Source organism: Sapajus apella, unplaced genomic scaffold, assembly GCF_009761245.1.
Source record: "Sapajus apella isolate SASKATOON/1434 unplaced genomic scaffold, GSC_monkey_1.0 scaffold52, whole genome shotgun sequence".
Taxonomy (NCBI): Eukaryota; Metazoa; Chordata; class Mammalia; order Primates; family Cebidae; genus Sapajus; species Sapajus apella.
In genome coordinates, this window is record NW_022436992.1 from 12,964,134 (window position 1) to 12,987,487 (window position 23,354).

Below are 23,354 nucleotides of genomic sequence, written 5' to 3' on the forward strand. Positions count from 1 at the left end.
GACTGCACCTCATTCAGCCCATTCCCTGCGTCCCTGACTTTACTACTCATTCACTATATGACCTCGGATAAAAACTAACACTTCATTTTTTAATAAAATATCTCACGTTACCTTATTTCAATTGATTCTCAAAATCACTCTCCACAACTAACTTAAAAGGGATTCCTTTTTGGTCTCCAACCATTGACTAATGCTTTTATCACCATAGGCATCCAGAGACTTCCTGCTGTTTCCCACTGCTTTCCAAGTTCCCCCAATTGTAAGCAGAAAGGGTTTTCTGATATTCTGTTTTGCTACAAAACTTTCAATAAGGCTAACAAATTAAGGAGTTGTTTGAAGAGGTATTTCCATTATAAGCCAGTTATATCTAATTATGGAAGTATTTATATTTATAAAGTCTTCACACCAAGTAGCAGATGAAGAAATCTGAAGGAAAGCAGGATAATTCCTAAAATCCCACTAAAACAAAGCTATCATTGAAACACTTTTTCTCTCAATTTTCTCTGACTTATCAGTCTGTCAATTTTAAAATGTTGGACTTTAAAACTTTGGTCATAGGTCTTCACACCCTACTTTCTTTCAAGGTGATTGATCTCAGTTTCCACAACACAAGCAATTCTAATTTTAACTTCAGCCCAGACTTTTCTTCTGTCAGCATCTCTTCTTGGAGAGCTCTCATGGTCTCTCCAAACTCGTATCTAGACAACACATGTTCTTCCTTTCTATATCTGTTCTTAATTTACTACTAAATCCTCCTTTGGTCTTATAATTTCATAAAGATCTTCCTCGTTAAACTTCTTTTGAATCCATCACTTTACTTCACTCTTTTCCACTGTCACCATCCAGTCTAACTATCATCCCATCTGGATGACTACCATGCAGTCTCTTGACTAGTATGGGAGGCTCGAAATAGTCTCCCAATTTCCGCTGTTGTTCCAGTCCACTTTCTACAGTCAGAGTGATCTCTTCCATTTAAACTGCAATGGTTTGTCATGGCTCAGGATAAAATCTAAAATGCCTAATATAGCCTACTACACCCTGCATAACCTGGTCCTGGTCTAGCTTAATGGGCTTATTTCAGCTACTCTTTCCCAACCCTCATTCCTGTTGCCATCCTCAACTTCTCTCAGTTACCATAAGCATGCCATGGTTAACTCTCGCCTCAAGGCTTTGAGATAAGCTATTTCCTCTCCCAGTGCAATCCTCCCCCTGCTCTCTACCCATCTCTTGCCTCAGTAACTCCTAATCATACAAGAGAGGCCTTCTTTGATCACCAGGCTAGATAAGCAGTTATCCTTGTTGGAGTCTTTGTGCTCTATCCTGCCTTGTGCCAGTTACCACACTCAGTTGCATTATTTACACTATAATTATTTCATATCTGCCTTCCCAGCTGGCTCCACAGAGTACCATGTAAGTTCTAGGAAGGCAGGAATCACATCTGTCCTAGGCAGTGGACAACTCTGCACACCCACCTCCTGCAATCCTGCAATGCTGAATTCAGTTGTGGATGTGTTAAGTTTGGGTGCCTGTGACTATCCTATAGGGGGGTCCTAGAAGCAGTTTAAGTGCTCAAAATGTGCTGAGCTATGTGCTAAGATTGCTGTACGCAGGATGTCTTTGAGTAATTAATCTCCATAAGGCACATGAGGAATTATTAGTAGAGAAAATACAAATAAATCGGTGAGCATTAAGGTATTTTAAAACGCATTAAATGTTGGAAAGAGGGAAGGACCTAAGTACAAAGATCTAGAGTTGAGTCTCAGCTTTACTACATCAGACAAATCTTTGAATCTGTTTGATCCCCAATTTTATCATATGAAAAACTAGGGTTAATTAGAATATTTACTTCACAGGGCTATGTAAATGACTAAATAAGAATAGATATCACTTTACAAACTATAAAGTGCTACTCAAACAACAGTTTATGACCCAGGGCTGCTTACTTTGAACTTCTAAGGTAATTTGTGTGTGTTTATGTGTATATACATACACATGTATACTTATTAAAGAAAAAAGTTAAAAGCAAAAATGTAAACTCAATCTAGAAGCATGTGACTACCTATAATTCATAGTGAGCTTTATTTTATTCTTTACTGGAAACTTCAGGAGAGAGCTATTATTCATTAATACAAAATTTCAAAAATAACAAAAGCTTTCTGAATTCTAGAGAATATCTGTTCCAGAAGTATATTAAAGGAGAAAGCAGACAAAAAGCTTAATTATGCCAGGTCAGTTATTTCTTTCCCAAACAAGGATTCACATCTGTTTAAAAACAAGGCCTCAAAACCAAATAAAGATTAATTCAATGTAGAATTAAATATATCAAATTGCTAAGTTTTTATCAGAAAGCTCCATCAGGCCTAAAGTTCTTTGATTGTAACATAAAAACTCTAATGGATTTTAAAGTACTTTATTAATCAATAAAGACAAATAATGCTAAAGAAAAGTTAACAAGTATATTTTTGTATATTTTAATTCTTCAAAAATAATACACTTGAATGGAACATAAACAGTAAATGTAAATTAACCAAAATGAGCATCTGACTACACTACTAGGTGTCAGAATTGACTGTGACTTAAAAAAAAAGATGCTTCAAAATTGTTGTATTATGGAAATACATATTTTTACTTCCCTGGAAACATTGGGGAAAGTAAAAGGAAGATTGTTTGATAAAAGGAAAGGGTCTCCAGGAATCATACCTTAATCTAGACAAGGGAAGCGGGCATCACCATTAGATGATCTAACAGGGAGGGTGATGAGATGGTTCAGCAGTTCCATGTATTAGTCAGAATGCATCCCAAGTGATACGCTTAAAAGGAATGCTATATGCTTAAATGTAGAGAAAAAAACTCTGCAACGATGTGGTATTTATTATCTTCAAAATTGTAAATTAGTACTCAACAGCAGAGAAATACCAAGCAGATAGTAATTGTTTAATTCTTTTTTTTACTAGTTTAGTCAACCTACAAAACAAAATGCCTCAAGGAAAACTACCAGACTTGCTTTTTTAACATATTTCTCAGTCATGATAAAAGAACACTGATTTTAATAACTATCTCTGCCTTCACCTATATTTATATTCATGACATAAACAATGTACATGTAGAGTCAATTTCAAAAGAAAAAAAAAAAAAAACAAGGCCAAATCAGTTTCTCCTTTGGTGACATGCAATGCTGGGATAAATTAGTTAAGTTCACAGCATTGCTTTCAGTCATGCTAAGGGATTAATACAACAAAATTAAATCAAAGCACTGTTTCATTTCTATAATTAAAAGAAAAGCAATTAACCCAGGCAATTATTTAAACATTGGCTCACTACATGATTGACAGCCACGCTTCAAAATAAACTGCCATCTTAGATGACATAGACTCAAAATGTGCTAGTTTGCATACAAACTGCAAAACAACTTGGACTAATTTCAGTATAAGAGAATCTTTAAAAGAGATTACAGATCCTCTTTCAATAAATGCTTAAATGGTCTACTAATAGACATTTTCTGAACATATCAGTAACCAGTAAAGACATACCCTTTTCAAAGGCACTCCCACCTTCAAAGCCCTTTTACTAGTGGGATGCATGCTGTCTCATATGGGGAGGGAGAGGAGGCTGGAAAGCACCAGCATCATAGCTGTCTGTTTCTGCACCTGCCTGAAACAAAAAGGCAGTGTCCCTTGGGGAGAAACATGCCTAAAATAAACCAAAACCCCAAACCTTATCTAAGTTTAGACTTATAATAAAGTTGTTTGTTCTTCTTAAGAGGAAAAAAAGGCCATTTTTTCACAGAAAACCAAAATAGGAAACAAATATGGTATCTCTAAATACAGAAAAGAGAAAGGTATTCATCTAAGTACAAATTAGTTATATATACACAATTACAATATGCATTCTGAATAAAAATAAGGAAGGTCTTCATATTTATAAATGTGTTCCAAGGCATAAAGAAGTAGACAGTTCAATCTACTTAGATTTGGCGAAGTGATCCAAATGTAGCCCAGAGGCCTTAAAGAAAAAACTATGCTAATATGTTAGAAAACAAAATTTTAAGACAATCAGTAGGAACCACAGAAAAATTTCCATAGTGCTTTTTCAAGGTTGAATCTGAATATAAATTACCAGAGGAAAGCAAACCAGACTTCACATCAGGTGGTCCTTCTTAAAATTAAAAACAAAATTCTTAGCTACTATTAACTGGCAAAAATATTAGGCTTAGAACCTAGGGAACATTTGTTAAAGCTAACAGAGTGAACTTCAGGTGCATCACTTATTCTAAGACACCCAAATATACACACTAATGGTTTTAACTTGGTTATATATCAACAGTCTTTTCAGGAGATAGTGGCAAACGAGATATATGTCCCAAGGTACTTCAATCTTCCTGCAGCATACAATTCATTCTAAATATAATGTAAAACATCTGTTCTTAATGGAACTGTCAATTTCCCTTACCTTCCATGAGCTTTTCTTTTTCATTGACATAATCAAAACCCCACTAAAGCAACATAATAAACTATCCTATAAGCCTTTTGGATCAGAAAAGGTTAAGAACAACATCAGTGCAAGCCAGGGGACAAGTATGTACCTAGTGCTAATTCCTAGTGAATTTCTTCTTTATTTTCAAAAGAATCCTTAAATGTAGTAAAAGGGAAAGTTCAAAAATTCCTCTAGATAATTCACTTGGGTATTTCATGTATTTGACTGTACTGATGCATGAAGTTAGATTATCTTTAGAGATTTAGTCCAGTCCTATAATTCTACAGAGAAGGAAATTAAAGCTCTACTGATTAAATAATTTAGTCAGTTCACACAGTAAATTAATGGAAGAATTATGACTAAAACTGAAGCTCCTGAATCCTAGTCCCTCTTCCAGAATACCACATCATCTAAAAAGTTCCTGTGTAGCTTTATTATTCCAGCAAAAGTACACGTGATCCATAAACAATTCTTTCATCAATAACTTAAACACGGCCGGGCGCGGTGGCTCAAGCCTGTAATCCCAGCACTTTGGGAGGCCGAGGCGGGTGGATCACGAGGTCAAGAGATCGAGACCATCCTGGTCAACATGGTGAAACCCCGTCTCTACTAAAACTACAAAAAATTAGCTGGGCATGGTGGCGCGTGCCTGTAGTCCCAGCTACTCAGGAGGCTGAGGCAGGAGAATTGCCTGAACCCAGGAGGCGGAGGTTGCGGTGAGCCGAGATCGCGCCATTGCACTCCAGCCTGGGTAACAAGAGCGAAACTCCGTCTCAAAAAAAAAAAACTTAAACATTATTATATAGCCTATCAAATCCTTTATCCTTCAGCTTCTCAGATTAATAAGTAACTTTGATAATTGCAAAGAATACATGTTCTCTGGTCTTCTAAATTTAATCTGTTCTATCTTCATAAGACAGGGTTGTGATATGGCCCAAGGTGGCCTCAAACTCCTGGGCTCAACAGTGCTCAACCTCCTGAGTAGATGGGATGACTACTCAGGAGGCACATGTCACTGCACCCAACTTTCATACCACTCTTGATGAAAGCTTGGAGAAACTGACATTCTAATACAGGAGTCCCCATATGAAAACATCAACCTATTTATTTTCACCTGGGAGGTGCCAGCTCTTTCTGCCTGCTGCAACTGGCCCTCTTTCCTACACCACCCTTTAAAACCAAACACACTAGGTTTTTGAGAGAGAAGTTAACTACTTCTCACAAAGATAACTATTAGGAAGGTTAAGGGCCTTAAGAAAACACTGCACCAGATGCATTTAGGAAGGCGTTATTACTCTATGCATCCAATTCACAGCATTTCAAATGGCAGTTTTTGATATATATATATATTTATGTGTGTATATCTTATACACACACATAAATATATATATATATTTTGAGATATATATATTTATGTATATGTGTGTGTGTGTGTGTGTGTGTGTGTGTGTATATATATATATACATATATATTTTTTTTTAAGACAAGGTCTCATTCTGTTACCCAGGCTGTAGTGCAGTGGTGTGATCTGACTCACTGCAACCTCCACCTCCCAGGCCCAAGTGATCCTCCCACATCAGCCTCTCGAGTAGCTGGAACTACAAGTGCATGGCACCACATCTGACTAATTTTTGTATTTGTAGAGATTGGGTTTCACCATGTTGCCCAGGCTGGTCTTGAACTCCTGAGCTCAAGCAATCCACCTGCCTTGGCTTCCCAAAGTGCTGGGATTACAGGTATGAGCCACCACACCTGGCCTTGGTGAACTTTTTGTGGTGTTTATCCAACTTTTTTTTCTAAATCTGAACTGGACAAACGTTCAACTTTTGAACATAACTTCTAGATGCTGAGCAGCACACACCTTGCTGAATAACAGATGACTCAAGTTCACAATACACTCTTCTCTTCCTAATACATTTATAATTTCACAAATATTCTTATATTTTTATCATATACCAAATAAGCAATTTTCAAAGTATGATCTGTGGACTCTTTCAGGGTTGCAAATAGCTAACAGTTTTCAAACAAGGTGTGATTTGCCTTTTCACTGGGTTGCTATTTCCCCTGAAGGTATAAAAGCAATGCTGACTAAAACTGCTGGTGCTTTGGCACAAAATTCAGGAAACAAACCATGAATACAATGGTATTCTTCACCATCATACACTTGAAGTAAAAGAGAAAAAAAAACAGAGACAGTTGCACTTAAGAATGTTCTTGACGAAGCAATAAATATGACTGATTTCATTAAGTCTTGACCCTGAGTACACATCTTTTTACTATTCTGCAGGACTAATTAGGAAGTATGTAACAAGCCTTTCTCCACATACTAAAGCATGTCTTGAGGAAAAGCACTTGTGGAACTGAGTTGTGAGCTGAACTAGCAGCTTTGTTCATTGAGCTACAATCTTACTCAAAAGTCAACTGAAAAAAACCATGATTATGGGACTTAGGTATTTGGTAGACATTTTCTCAAAAATGAACAAAGTGGACTTTTTACTTCAAAGAACACATCTGACTGTATTTTTCATAAAATTTAAATTTTTCAAGTGAATTCTAGAATACTAGAAAACCTGGGCCAGGCATGATGGTTCAGGCCTATAATTCCAGCACTTTGGAAGGCTGAGGCAGGAGGATAGTTTGAGCCCAGGTGTTTGAGATCAGCCTGGGAAACATAAGAAAACTCCATCTCTACAAAAAATTTTAAAAAGTAGCTGAGCTTGATGGCAAGAACCTACAGTTCTAGCTACTTAGGAGGCTGAGGTGGGAGGACTGCTTGAGCCCAGGAGTTGGAGGCTACTGTGAGCTATGATCACGCCACTGCACTCCACCCTGGGCAACAAAGCAATATCCTGTCTCTAAAAGACAAATACAAAACAAAACAAAAAAACTCCCATCTACCAATTTGCGCTTGATAGCTTCCCAGTACTTACAGACTTTTCTGATGAGATCAGTGGTAACAGCAACAAGTTAGATTTTTTTTATATTGAATAAGGAAATATGCCAACATTTAAAGGATCTATGTAACTCAGTCAATGTTTTGTAAATTATAAAATCATGCATGAGTAAAAAGACAGACCAACAGATGTTAGTGATCAGAGTATAAAATGTTCATTGAAATATTCACTGTGGTTTCTGATTCCACAGTGCAACTAATGTTTAAGAAACTTCCACTTGTTTTGGTAGAGTATCAAAAAAGAATGGCTTCAATTATGTGAAAAGGCTACTAGGATATTCCTCCCTTTTCCAACACATTTGTATGTGGCTGGATATTCTTTTTTATATAATTAAATCAAAACAACAATGCAACATATTTAAGGCAGAAGCGGATACAACCGTCTTCTATTAAACCAGAAATTTGAGACTTGCAAAAATGTAAAATGCTACTTTGCTTATTAAATTTTTTGTATTAAAGAATATAGTTATTATTCATAAAAAGTTATGTTATTGTGCAGTGGGTTTATTGTTATTTCTTTAATAAATTAATAAATATGTTTTTTAAACATTTGTTTTAGGCTGGTTGTGGTGGCTTATGTCTGTAATCCCAGCACTCTGAGAGGCCAAGGTGGGAAGATCACTTGAGCCCAGGGGTTTGAGACCAGCCTGGGCAATATTGAGACCCTGTCTCTACAAAAAAAAAAAAAAAAAAAAATTAGCTGGGCATGGTGGTGCATGCCTGTACTCCCAGCTATTGGGGAGGCTGAGGCAGGAGGATTGCTTGAGCCCAGGATTCAAGGCTGCAGAGAGATATGATCACACCATTGCACTCCAGCCTGAAAAAAAGCTCTTTGGAGCCCCCTCAATAATTTTTTAGAGTATAAATGGGTCCTGAGACCAAACAGTCTTAGAACCAGTGTACTCCGTGAACAGGCTTAGTTTGTAAAGAGGGGTACATACAAGGTGGCAAAAGGGCTTCCGAGCAGGCAGAATGGAGTATAATCAAGCAAGCCAGGCTCAGTTCCAACTTCATCATAAATATAGCCAGTCAGCAACCTCAAACAAATTTCTTTGAGCTGCAGTTTCCTCTTTACAAAATGGGACCTATGTATCAACCTCAAAAGTGTTACTATGAGGATTATGCTGTCTAAGAGGATCAAGTGTATGTTATAATGCTGGGAACAATGTTATATCATCAGTATTGCTACATATTAAACATCCACTCTCAAGAAATAGTCCCAAAAATTTGGGGCAGCAGTAAAATCTAGTAAATCTATCATGTTATCACAAATATTTCAATGCCTTCAGATTTTCTTCTTTTTTTTTTCCTATGAAGTAGAAAATTAAAATCTAGATAATGCAAAGAGGTCTCAGCATTCTTTTCCTGCATGCAAAGCAACCAGTGAGCCTTCTGAATATGCTTTCAATTCAATATTTCAAAGCATTCTATCCAAAGGATCTAGAATTGGGGGTGGGTGGGTGTGACAGAGGACAATGAAAACAAGAGAACCCTAATGAACCACAGAAAATGGTGCCAACTAAGGACAGTAAAAAAGCTGAACTGTTTTAAAAACAGCTAATATAACTGCTATCTGTAAGAAAACCTTCAAATACAACTAGCTGCTTATTACTTAAACACACTTACTAGCACTCAGGTTATCACAACTATTTGCATTCTACTTTGCCATACCATACAACTTACCTTTTTGTGCCTATGTGTATTTCAGTTTGCAAACACACACATGCTTTGAACCACTACAACACACTGTAATATTACCTCAGATGTAAGCAGCTTACAATCTTCTCATTTTGCTGATCATCTCTTATGTCTAGTTTAAAAATAAAGTAAAATGTGCATACTCAAACATAATCCCAGCAGAACAAAAATAAACAAGTTTATCTTAAGTAGTAATTTATTTGAATACCATACTCAATTAGAAACTGAATGTAATTTACAATCAAATTGCTATTTCCATTAATAATTCACAACACAATAGAAGTTCACTATTCTCAAAATATATTTTCAGTATACCATCTGAGAAATGGTGACCACTTTTAAAGTCTAGTCAGGGTTTAGCACACAGCAAATGTAGAAATTTGGCAGTGTTGTTTCCTTAAGTATCAGTTTGGGTGCACCGAAAAAGATTTCGGCTGGGTTTACAGGAGAGTACAGGAAAGTCGTTATTATAGATGGTCACTGGTAGTAGTTTCCCATTGGAAAGTCTGGTCACCAATATTCACATCGTTCTCAAACCCTTCATGTAATATTTTGTGTTTTCCATACTTAATATCAGCTAGGAAGCTTTTTAAAGAAAAACAGTGATGACAAAAGAGAAAAAAGGACTACCCTAGGGAGTGGCCCACAGGAACAACTCGATATAATAGAAGGCCACGGGTTTTCTGGAAAACAGAGGTGACTACTTCAATGTTAGCAGTCACCACTCAAAAGATGGACTTATTTTTAAATAATATAAACTAACAGACTAAAGCTTCAGAAAAGGAGAGAGACTTAATCCATCAGAATTGAGTCTAAAGGTGAGGCAAATCAGCTTCTCTTATTTAATCTCCTCCATCTGCACCCCATGAAAGCAGGCTGTGTCCTCACTTTATTGATGAGAACAACTAATGCTCTGAGGGGCTTGAAGTCATGTGCCAGAGTAATTTTGGAAGCGAAGTCTCTTTGAATTGATGCTCTTTCTCACTTACCATTCTAGAGCTCTGAATTGTTAAGTACAAATTTTCTGCAAATAATCAAATTTGATTGGAATTACATTATAAAAAAATTCAGATGAATTCTGTTTATAATTAGGATATACACTTGAGGCAAAACATAAGGAATAATAATTTACGGGATTTTGCAGCACAGATTTTTAACTAGTAAAATTCAATGAGGTTTTTATTTATATTTATCTTATTATTCCTAGAGACCTTGTGATGATAATAAACAATAATCACTTAAAGCTCAGATAATGTGCTATGTTGACATGGCAGACAGTATCCTTAGCTGCTCACTTAGAGGATTAACTCATTTAATGCCCCAAGTAATCCTAAGAAGTACATGTTATTATCCATCTCATTTCACAACAGGGGAACTGAGGGATAGAAAAGTAATTGCCCTAAAGGGACACAGCCTGTAAGAGGTAGTCAGGCCTCAAACTTGGACAATAGGGCCTCAAACTTATTAATATCAGCAATTACTCATTAGAATTAAGTTTTCCAGTCAATATTTAATAGAAAATTCTTACCTCTGGTTTGCTAAGGCTGGATGACACCAAGGAACCAGATCCCACATCCAAATCCCACTGTTTTTTACCATGATTTTCAGGATCCAAGGCAGCAATTCGCCCATCTAAAGTGCTGATAATTACTAATGACCTGTAAATATTAAAAATATTTTAAAAATTAAACGAGTCTCTAAGATATTGGGCACACTTATCACACACACTCAAAAAAGAAATCCAGTCCATGTCCAGGCTTCTATTGGTAGAAAGAAAGAGGGGGCCTTCTACCAATCTTGCCGCAACAGTCTTTGGACCAAGACAATTTCAATATGCCCTTTATCTGTTTATGTCACTTATGAAAAGCCCCAACTCATAGGTCACCCTTCATTCCACACTCTAATGTCTTCCCTGAATGTTCACTTATCTTCTTGCTCTCATAGAAACCAGGCTTTCCCTGAGGACATCGCTTCCCTACAGAAGCACAGATAATTTTTTTCTCCCATAACCCTTGCTCAGAATGGGGTAAGTAGACTCCATGTATTTCATTGCAATTTTTAGACCATTTTTTTCCTCTCCTCTGAAAATCCTCGGGATCAAACTGTTCTGTCCATTACCCAACCTAGTAGACATCTAATTGACCCTTAGGTAACTAGCCCCATCCTGGAGGACTTCAGGGGCTGGTTTACTGCTACTACCTAATATATTTAACATGCTTCTGCCTCAATTCTTTGGGTTTTCATTATCTGTCTACCTTGCTTCAGCTACTCCTGTGGTCAGACATTAGACTGTCATTACAAATCACCACAACCCCCTACCAATCAACTCCTCTTTTTGGCTCACTTCCTCTACTTCCCTGATTCCCCAACTTCTGACCCCACCAGAATGTACATGCCACTGATACTATGACTTTCACTACCATCATGCCCTCACTTCTTTCTTAACCAGTTAAAGTCCCACAGTCCCTCATCTTAAGCACTACCTCGTGGACACCTCAAGTCCCTACCCCGCCTCTCACATGTCACACTCTGGAAGAACTGGTTGAAGTCAATCTTCTCCCCTTTCTCACTCCTACATCTGTGCAGTTGAATATATCTGAAGAGAAACATATCATGTTGACTATCTCACTTTAATTAATAACCACCAATCTCAAAAAGGCTATTAACGATGTTCAACAATCATTAAAACCCTTCCCTAGTCTATCCATTATGCCACTGAACCACGTTAACCATTTCATGTCTCCCCACTCCTCAAACTTCTGATACCAGCTCTTTCAAGCTCACGCATTTTGGTGACAATGCTTCCTATTTCATGGAGAAAAACAGAAGCAAACGGCTTGCTTCCCACCACACCTTTATCTATTCATCAATACCTGGACCATGACTTCCACCTCCCCTCCTGTTAGTGCAGGTGAATTATCCACACTCCCATCTACCACGAACACCTCCACTTAAGCAATAGAGCTCCCTTACACATTCATGAGGTCTTGCTCCTGCAAATGTCTCCTCTCACTCCCAAGTCATCAATCATTCCTTCTCTACTAGAATATTCTCATCAGCATTTGCTATAAACTGAACGTTTGTGTCCCACCAAAAAATTCATAAGTTGAAACCTAATCACCAAGGTGATGGTACTAGGAGGTGGGGCCTTTGGGAGGTGATTAGTTCATGCAAGTAGGGTCCTTACTTATGATATTAATGCCTTTATAAAAGTATCCCCAGAGACTCCCTCACCCCTTCCACCAAGTGGGAATGCTTCTGTGAAGAATCAGTCTTTGCCAGATACTGAATGTGCTGGTACCTTGATCTTGAACTTCCCAGCCTCTAGAACTGTGAGAAATAAATGTCTGTTGTCTATAAACCACCCAGTCTACAGTATTTTGTTATAGCAGCATTCAAACCTGCTACTACTTTCCCCAACTTAAAAACCAAACCAGATCAGACAAAATGAATCCTTCTCCCTCCTCGAGCATCCAATCTATTTCTTACCCCTCTGCAACAAAACTCCTTGAAAGAGTTGTTATGCATTGTCTCTAAATCTCCTCCTCCCCTTCTATCTTGAACTATTTCTAATCAAGTTCTTGCCCCTACTACCCCACTGAAATGGGTCTTGTCAGAGTCAGCAATGACCTTCACACTGATAAATCCCATGGTCTCACTTCACTTGACCACCTAGCAGCACCTGACCAGCAATTTCTGTCCTCCATGAAACAACTCTATGTGGCTTCCAGGACACCATGCTCTTTTTTTTGGACTCAGTTCTATGCTTTTCTTTTTCAATTTCATTCTCTGGTTCCTTCTTATCTTTCCTGTCTCTTAAAATAGTCTCTACCTGCGTGTAACTTTTTTGGTGATCTCATCCAGTCTTATGGCTTTAAATACCATCTATATGCTGGCAACTCCCAAATCTATATCTGGTTCCAGGCCTCTCCCCTGAACAGTAGACATACATATCTAAACACCTATCCAACTTAGATTGTCTACTAGGCTTCTCAGAATTCACATATACACAGGCAGATTCCTCCAACTCTTCAAATACATCATGCAAAGTTTTCCCTTAGGGACTTTGCAGCTACTGTTTCTTCTGCCTGGAGCATACACCTCCAGCTACACAACAGACTCTCCATAACTTTTTCTTTTCTCTCTCTTTTTTTTTTTTTTTTTTTTTTTAAGACAGAGTTTCACTCTTGTTGCCCAGGCTGGAGTGCAATGGCGCAATCTCGGCTCACTGCAACCTCTGCCTGCTGGGTTCAAGCAAGTCTCCAGCCTCAGCCTCCTGAATAGCTAGGATTACAGGTGCCCACAACCAAGCCCAGGTAATTTTTATATTTTTTAGTAGAGATGGAGTTTCACCATGTTGGCCAGGCTGGTCTCGAACTCCTGACCTCAGGTGATCTAACCACCTCAGCCTCCCAAAGTGCTGGGATTACAGGTGTGAGCCACCTGCCTGGCCTAAATATTTGTTTAAAGGATGACTTGCACAGTTGTTCTAGAAATTCGTTAGATATATTTTTCAGCTTTAAAGACCATGCACATTCTAAGCATGTCAGGAGTACAAGCTGCAACTTTATCTCTCCTATATCACTTGATGCACAATGTATATAAATTCAAAGTAGAGCCGCTAGTTGACCAAGACAGACATGTTCAAGTAAACCCATTTGAAACCCTTCAAAGAGCAATTAATTTAGTTTCCAAACACTACACTAATTCTAATTTTGAATTTTTTGAATGGCAACTTAGTCTGATTTGTGAAAGTAAAGACTTTGCCATCCTACAAACTCAAGTAATTTTAGATAGCAAACCAAAAGAGAACCACCCAACTTCCTGCCCTACATATTATCCTTCTGCTTTCTAAAGAAATCTATCAGGAGTCGGTAAAGCGAAAAAAAATTATTTTATAATAAAGAGTCTAAAAAGTCACACCTTAGATATGTCACTTTATAAATAAAACAACAGAATCTAATTAAGTTAGAGATCAACAGTTAACCACCAAGTTATCTCTTTCCTAGTCCCATTGTAGAGATGTTTCATTTTTCTGTTCAAGAATCATTAACCACAAATAAAAGGCTGAATGAAAAAAATCTAACTGAAACAAAATTTAGCATGAGCAAACAGTGTTGAACCATGAAAAATTAAGGAGACCCTTAGAACACTTCAAATACTATTTTCCTTTTAAATTCAGGACAAACATATTTTCCCCCCGCTTGGGCATTCTATTTACAACAGTCAAAAAAAACTATACTTTTTCTGAATATGTTGCTAGTTGTGTGCTGGAAGTATATTCAGAGAATACAATTCTAGCTCTTATCTTCAAGACAAAGGAAAATTCAACAATAAAATATGTATATACATATCGCTGTGTATAAGAACATGTTTTAACAAGTAATCTGGGATTTCATATTTAACTATTCTTTCACTGAAAGCCTATCATGAGGGTATACTTAACTGAGTCAAATATTCTGCTTTCTGGACAATATGTTCTGCTTTTGAAAGTAAGGTATTTTTTTTTTTTTTTTGAGACGGAGTCTCGCTCTTGTTACCCAGGCTGGAGTGCAATGGCGCGATCTCGGCTTACCGCAACCTCCGTCTCCTGGGTTCAGGCAATTCTCCTGCCTCAGCCTCCTGAGTAGCTGGGATTATAGGCACGTGCCACCATGCCCAGCTAATTTTTTGTAGTTTTAGTAGAGACGGGGTTTCACCATGTTGACCAGGATGGTCTCGATCTCTTGACCTCGTGATCCACCCACCTCGGCCTCCCAAAGTGCTGGGATTACAGGCTTGAGCCACCGCGCCCGGCCTAAAAAAAGTTTTTAAAAAATTAGCTTTGCATAGTGGCACATGGCTGTAGTCCCAGTTACTTGGGAAGCTGAGGTGGCAGTATCATTTGAGCCTAGCAGTTCAAGGCTGCAGTGAGCTAAGACTGCGCCACCATGCTCCAGCCTGAAGGACGGAGTGAGACCCTGTTGCGAATATAAAATAAAATACAAAGTATCTGCCTTACTTTCTTAATGGCAATTGATACTTAATGTAGCTCTTAGATTTGAGTGGGATACCCTTTATTATTTTGACCCCTTGTAATGAGAATAACAGCAAATCCCCTAACAATTCTATCAGGTATCAAAAAAAAGTTATTCTTCCTCTCTTGTGTTACAAGCCAGCTATAGTATTCATTATGGGTTCCTCCCCAAAAGCATGTTTCTGGAACGAAGGTACCCCTTCTGCTGCGGTTGGAATTGAGTAGCACTATTGGGGCAATAAAGATTTGCTACTATACCTAATCACCTTCTAAGAGAGAGGTGCTTATTGGCACAATATAGATCAAGAAAAACATCAAGTAGACAGATATTGCTGAAAAACAGTGTTCAGGCTGAATGCAGAGATGAACAGAGGATACCAATGAGTTACAGCATTTAGTGCACTATTTACAACAACAAAGACATGGAATCAACCTAGTGCCCATCAGCAGTAAACTGGATTTTAACAATGTGGTACATACGTACCATGGAATACTATGCAGCCATAAAAAATGAAACCATGTTTTTGTAGCAACATGGAGGGAGCTGCAGTCCATAATCCTAAGCAAATTAAAATAGGAACAGAAAACCAAATACTGCATGTTCTCACTTATAAGCAGAAGCTAAACATTAAGCACACATGAACATAAACATGGGAGCAACAGACACTGCAGACTACTGGTAGGGGGTGTGTTGAAAAGCTACCATTGGGTGCTATGCTCACTACCCGGTTATAATATACTATGTACCAAATCAGCACATGCAGTTCCTGTATCTAAAATAAAAGGTGAACTTAACAAAAAGAGACATGGCATTTAGAATAAACACAGCCAGGTGCAATGGCTTTCATTTGTAAACCCAACACTCAAGAAAACTGAGGCAGGAGAATTGCTTGGAGGGCTAGGGATTTGAGACCAGACTGTGCAACACAGTGAGACTCCAAATGTACAAAAATACTTCAAAAATTAGCCGGGTCTGGTGGCATAGGCCTGTAGTCCCAGCTACTTAGAGGCTGAGGTGGGAGTGTGTACCCAGGAGGCTGAGGCTGCACTGAACTATGACTGTACCATTGCAGTCCAGCCTAAGTGTTAGAGTGAAATGGTATCTCCAAAAAGAAGAAGAAACATAAATAGAGATAAAAAATAAAAAATGAACACCTCCCAAAATAGGAAGAATATAGGGTTAATTTATCTCCCCAATATCCACTTGCCCTATTTTGAAGTTTCCATTATCAAGATAAAAAACTCATAACTTATTCAAGAATTGAAGGAAATGTAGAGACAGCTTTTCCAGTGGAAAGAAGCAGAGCTGTAAGTCAGACCTGGGTGTACACCCCCATGGCTCTGCTCTTACTCTTCTCATGGTTTCATTCGACTTATTTTTTCACAGGCAAAATATGGCTATTTCACCTATCTCAGTATAACCCAAATGTACCTGATCATAAAAATAATCTGGAGTGCTTGTTAAAAATCATTAAAAGTTCATACGTCTCATTCTAAGAGGGGGACTGGGAGAATGTAGCTTAACAAGTACCCCAGGTGAGTCTCATAAGACCAGTTATGCACTGTTTTACCTTAGCCACTTCCATAGAGAAAAATTAATAATTTATGACCTGGATGAAGAAGGCATATCAAACATCTCTGTCAGTAAACACTTTAGAGACTTCTATTTCTCTTACATCTTGCGGTAGCTTACAAAGGTGCTCAATTTGGATGATTCCTCAGCAAGCCCTGATCTCTTCAATGGTTTCCTAACTGCCAGATCCATTTCCTTCATCAGGTCTGTCCTCACAAAAGCCACCGTTGTGGCTATCTCCTCATTCTGGACATTCTTCTTTCCTAGTTTCTACAGGACCAGTCCCTCCTGAGTCCTCACCTATCACTCTTATAGCTTTCAATGTCTACATAGCAAGCACTCTCCCATTTGTACTACATGTTCCACCTAGATGTCAATGTTCACAGCTTCACCTCCATCTGTAGTATGACAGCCCCCAAATCTGTACAGGATTTATAGTTCACCATCTCTCCCTAGCCTAGCTCTGCATGTTCATCAGGATCTACTTGTTATCACCGTAACAGGCTCAGAAAACTTCTTTCCCACAACGTATTCCTGCCACTTAAAGGTGGAGCCATCCATCCTATTACCTAACATTTAAATCAGACATCAGCTCTTTGTGCTCCTTCACCCTCTACATTTAAACAACAGCCATGTACTTTTAATTCTATTTCTGAAGTTTCTCTTAATTCTTTTCTGGCAGGATGCAGTGGCTCATGCTTGTAATCCCAGCACTTTGGGAGGCAGAGGCGGGTGGATCACCTGAGGTCAGGACTTCAAGACCAGCCTGGCCAATATGGTGAAACCTTGTCTCTACTAAAAATACAAAAGTAAGCTGGGTGTGGTGGTGCACACCTGTAATCCCAGCTAGTTGGGAGGCTGAGGCAAGAGAATCTGGGAGGTGGAGGTTGCAGTGAGCTGAGATTGCACCACTGCACTCCTGCCTGCATGACAGAGTAAGGCCCCATCTCCTAAAAAAAAAAAAAAAAAAATCTTTTCCGTCTTCATTACCACAGCTCTTGCCCTAGAGCAGATTCTCATTTCTCATCAGGACACCTTAAAATGTCTTCTAACACATTTTCCTGCCTCAGGTTTCTTTCCCCTCTCTTCTTCCCATAGTTTTGTTTTTGTAAGAGGGAGCTGATAAACTTCCAAGGTTCCCTGTACCCACTGAAGAAGAAAGGTCACACTGCTTGGTGTGGCACATAAAGCCTTTCACAATCTGGCTTCAGTGCACTTTCCTAATCTCATTTTTCTGCCTCCTCTGCCAGCCCAATCCCCTCTCCCCTCTCTTTCCCAGCCCTACGCCCCACCCCCTCCCATGGGGTGAACTTTTCAAAAGTTCTTTTACTTGTCTATATTTTTCCCCATGTCTTAAATTATTACACTTGCCAAATGAACACTGTGTATAATTCCCCGATCTTTAGAGGAAATATGTAAGAACCAATCAAAATATTCAACATTTCTTGAAACAACTATAATTACTATATAAGGTTTTACAGAATTCTAGTTCAAAGCAGAAAAACATGACTTTTTAATGTACCTTCTATTAAATGTTCAATTTCCATTCCGTTATTTTAAAATACTGGCAGTCTCATGGATCCCCATTTTCATCTTTGTAGATCTGTAGGGGTCCAGGTGTCCTGGCTTAGGAACCACTGCTCTGTGCTCATTCTACAAACTCCCTGCTCTGTCCCCTTGCTCACACTATTCTGTTGCCTACACTATTCTTGATATTTTTCTCATTCCAGGACTCAATAACTTGCCACTTCCATTCTTTTCACTCTCACACTACTTTTATGTCACTTATTATCCATCACTGGATAGTTTAACACAATGATCTGTCAGGCTTGGAACTTCCTAAGGAAAAGACATTTATCTACTATCAGGACCTAACAGTACCTAGGCCCCAATAAAACTAAATAAATGTTTGTTGAATGAACAAAACTTGGTAGGACAAACATATTATCTACATAAAACAACCCCCACCAAAAAGGCTGAGAAGACGAAAAAAGATGTGATTTACCTAAGATTATGCACCAAATATGAAGTTTTGAAAAAGGGCAGAAATTCAGGTTTTCTAACTCTGTTATTCTGTTAACTGTAAGTTTGCATAAGTGGCAACTACTATATTACTACAATACGCAGCTTTTTATTCCTCTCAGAAATCTCACAGATGTTGTTCATCCTGTAATTGCTCTAATTATGTCCTTAATTTAGGAGAAATGACTTTTTGCCACAATGAATACGCAATAAAAAAAGAAAAACGGTGCTGACTTAAGTTACCCAGAACACCTGCCTATTTACAGTTAAGTTTATCAAATTCTGGTAAGTATATGCTGAATTTCTTCATAAAATTATTTTAAAGGCAGCTTATCTCCTGTAGAAGTTTCCCATGTGAAAGAATAGAAGCAGGTGACAGGAGAACATATATATATATATATATATATATATATATATATATTTTTTTTTTTTTTTTTTTTTTTTTTTTTTTTTTTTGAGGCGGTGTTTCCCTCTTGTTACCCAGGCTGGAGTGCAATGGCGCGATCTCGGCTCACCGCAACCTCCGCCTCCCGGGTTCAGGCAATTCTCCTGCCCCAGCCTCCTGAGTCGCTGGGATTACAGGCACGCGCCACCATGCCCAACTAATTTTTTGTATTTTTAGTAGAGACGGGGTTTCACCATGTTGACCAGGATGGTCTCGATCTCTTGACCTCGTGATCCACCCGCCTCGGCCTCCCACAGTGCTGGGATTACAGGCTTGAGCCACCGCGCCCGGCCTGACAGGAGAATATTATATGGATTAAATAATTTCTACATTAACAACTGCTTATTTTAAAATTTCAAATTTCCTTTCCGGAGGTTGAGAAGAAGGCAGTACTTCACAAAACTACAAATCTAATGTGATTTGGCTGAAGCTGTTTTTTTTTTTTTTGGTGTAGCAAAGAATCCTTTACCCAAACATGTGCTTTCACTAAAGGAAGCGTATGAAGCATATGTTCTTTTTCAGAAACAAAGGAGGACTGATTGGACTTTACTTCCTGGTCCTCACCTACTAAGTAAATCTTCAAGTCAAACCTCCTTCACTTAAACATATGACAAGACTAGCCATGCCCCAAATCGTAACAAATACATCAAAAGTATTACAATCTAAGTTTTCAATGATACAGGGTTTAACATAAGCATTAATAGATATGCTTTTCCTGTTACATTGAAACATTTTTGGAAGTGCCTTTTCTACTTTAGTCAATGAAACTTTTTTTTTTTTTGAGACAGAGTCTCACTTGGTTGCCCAGGCTAGAGTGCAGTGGCACCATCTTGGCTTACTGAAAGCTCTATATCCCGGGTTAAAGTGATTGTCCTGCCTCAGCCTTCTCAGTAGCTGGGACTACAGGTGCGTGCCACCACGCCTGGCTAATTTTTATATTTTTAGTAGAGACAGTGTTTCACCGTGTTGGCCAGGCTGGTCTCGAACTCCTGACCTCAGGTAATCCACCCACCTCGGCCTCCCAAAGTGCTGTGATTACAGGCATGAGCCTCCAGACTGGGCCCTATGAAACATTTTTAATCAAAATGGTCATTATAAATAGAATGGGATTAAAAACACACACATTTATCTCCTTCCCTCACATTTAGCTCTGTAACTTACAAGTTTTCTTCTTTGTATTTTAAAACAATTTGTAATAAAAACATTTAAGAAGTTCCCCTCCTACAAAAAATAAATAAAAAAAAGCAAATGGAGTTATCAGGCAATGTTTAGGGAGTGAAGAGACACGCTGAAGCTATAGCTCAGAGAACTGATAAAGACAGGTCCTCTGAGGCCGGGGGCGGTGGCTCAAGCCTGTAATCCCAGCACTTTGGGAGGCCGAGGCGGGTGGATCACGAGGTCAAGAGATCGAGACCATCCTGGTCAACATGGTGAAACCCCGTCTCTACTAAAAATACAAAAAATTAGCTGGGCATGGTGGTGCGTGCCTGTAATCCCAGCTACTCAGGAGGCTGAGGCAGGAGAATTGCCTGAACCCAGGAGGCGGAGGTTGCGGTGAGCCGAGATCGCGTCATTGCACTCCAGCCTGGGTAACATGAGTGAAATTCCGTCTCGGGTAAAAAAAAAAAAAAAAAAAAAAAAAAAAAAAGACAGGTCCTCTGCAATCTCAAAAATGCCTATGAACTCGGGGATTTGAAATCAGGAAAAAGCAGCCTCCCGTCCCTGTCCACGTAGTTTAGGCACAGTCCTGGCATCAATTAAGCTGAAGACAATTTTAGACACAAAGGATAGTTCATTACTTGCCTGAAGTATATTTATTTTGGCTTATAACTTGCTTTGAAAGTTCTGTGTAAATACTTCTTTAAATGTGACTTTTAGTTAACTGATATGCTACTAATTAAAAATCTGAGGAAGACCAGATTTCTATACCTTTGTTTTAAATCAGATCACTTTGTAAAAAGACAGGAAAGAAATAAGAAGAATTATACCATCTTATATTTGCAAATACTTTCATGTTATCTCATTTAATAAAAAAAAAATCAGTTCAGAGATGCACAAATTGAAGAAACACCAGAGATTATGTCAGATTTAGAAACACTTTTGTTAGAGAGGAATTAGAGTCAGAGGAAAAAGGAACATGTACTTTGCAAATTAGTGACAGTTAAGATAAAACTAGTGCTTTACAACTTCTGAGATTGTCAGAATGACTTTCCAACCCATCCCAAGAACCCCAAGTAACACTCTGCAATTTGCTATTTCTGTGGAAGTCAGAAGACTGGTAACTCACACAATTATGTAAACACATATAAAACTTAATAGTGAGGTGAGATTAAGACTTTCTTCCCAACTTTCTGCAATGACCATCTCACTTAAATATCAACTAATGTAATGTTTAACAGAGGAAACATGAACAACAAGACTGCTACCAGAAAAACAAGTTTATTTTAGCTAACTTTTAAAGAAAAAAAATAGCTTATTCACTCATTCACATGCTTGATATGCAGAGCAAGCATTTAGAATGAAACCTGAAAATTCCATCAGGAGAAAAAAAACCAATGAACTGGTGAATCTCAGATTGCTTCTTGATTATCAAAAGACAACATGCAAAAAAAAAAAAAATTCTGCACCTCCCTCTTTTTAAAAGTTTTGCCAGTACCACAGTTCTTCACAGCTGCTCATAAAAAAAGCGCCTGGTTAATTCAAATTTGTTCCCGTAATACTCCTTGAAACAAACAGAATTATGGTCTATTATTACTGAACAAATATTCTCTGGGTTTTTATCATTTTTTTTTAAAGAGCATTTAGAAAAAACTTTTATAAACTTTGTATACTTATTTGCTGTTGACCTGCCACCACTCCTGGCTAATTGAAGGTTTCTCAAACATTCCACGCTATCTTAAGTTCATACTATAAGGTAGACCTCAAAACTAGGCCCTATCTCTTCCTAGCCAATTCTATTTAGTAGAGATCACAGATGCTCTTCAAGCCAAAATTCCTGTTTTCACTATAATTTATGAGAAAGAAATGATCCTCCTGTTTGCTAAGTGGATCTTCTCCAACTACCTTCACCTCCTTGTCTGTTCCTTTCATTTTCCTTTTTTTCTTTTTTCTTTCTTTCTTTTTTTGACACGGAGTTTCACTCTTGTTGCCCAGGCTGATATCATCTTGGCTCACTGCAATCTGCTTCCCTGGGTTCAAGCGATTCTCCCACCTTAGCCTCCCAAGTAGGTGTGATTACAGATACCTGTAACCATGCCCAGCTAATTTTTTGTATTTTTAGTAGAGATGAGGTTTCATCATGTTGGCCAGGCTAGTCTCGAACGCCTGACCTCACGTAATTCACCCACCTAGGCCTCTCAAAGTGCTGGGATTACAGGCGTGAGCCACCGCAACCAGCCCCTTTCATTTTCATTCTGTCTACACAGGCTCCCTCTTTTCAGTAAATAAATAAGTTCAGAGGTTCATTCTCCTAAAAATTACCTCATCAGTGAGGAAAGGAGAGAGTGGGGCAGAAAGGCCTGACTCTTTAACCTCTTGCAATTTGAGTATTGTCTCTGTTGCTTCATTTAAATTCTTTATGTGTGCTCATCACCAAATCTCTTTCTTCCCAGTCCTCATCCTATACCTCTAATCTAGCCAGCTGTATTTCTGTCACCTTTGCTGGCTCATCTTCCTCCCTAAAATAAAAGGTATTTCCTGAAAATGAACCTACTCTTTCCCCCAACTTCAACTACAGTATTCATATTTACCCTGCCCTCTCACTGGCTCTAGTCACTCATTTCCACCCACCTACCTAATATCTCCCTCTGGATGTCCTGCCTGCACCTCCGAGTCACATGTCCAACACCAAAACCCTTACCTTTTCTTCTCTGCTCCCCTAAACCTCTTTTCTCAGCTTCTGGTCACCCAGTCTCAATCTCTGGACAAGGGTACCAAGAAAGGAAGAACAAATTCACTTGCCAGGAACCTAGAGTTTGCATCACATATCTCAACTCTGTCCCCTCTGTTCTATACCACTTTACATGAAAACCTCTCATCTGAACTGCTATAACACTCTCCTTCTGGTATTCTTAACTCAAGTTTTCAGTACACACTATTGCTAGAGAAACATTCCTTAGGCATAATTTTAATCAAGCCTGGCATTCAGGATACTCTACCCAACATTTCTCAAAC

General features: G+C 38.5%; 1 protein-coding gene across 1 annotated transcript in view; it reads right to left on the reverse strand.

Moving 5' to 3' along the window:
• The window catches only part of EIF2AK3 (eukaryotic translation initiation factor 2 alpha kinase 3), a 75,705-nt gene that overhangs the window by 48,741 nt on the left and 3,610 nt on the right, over nt 1-23,354 (reverse strand). Inside the window, exon 2 of the mRNA XM_032243638.1 lies at nt 10,654-10,783. Coding sequence (XP_032099529.1) covers nt 10,654-10,783 — 130 coding nt within the window. The remainder of the gene's footprint in view (nt 1-10,653; nt 10,784-23,354) is intronic.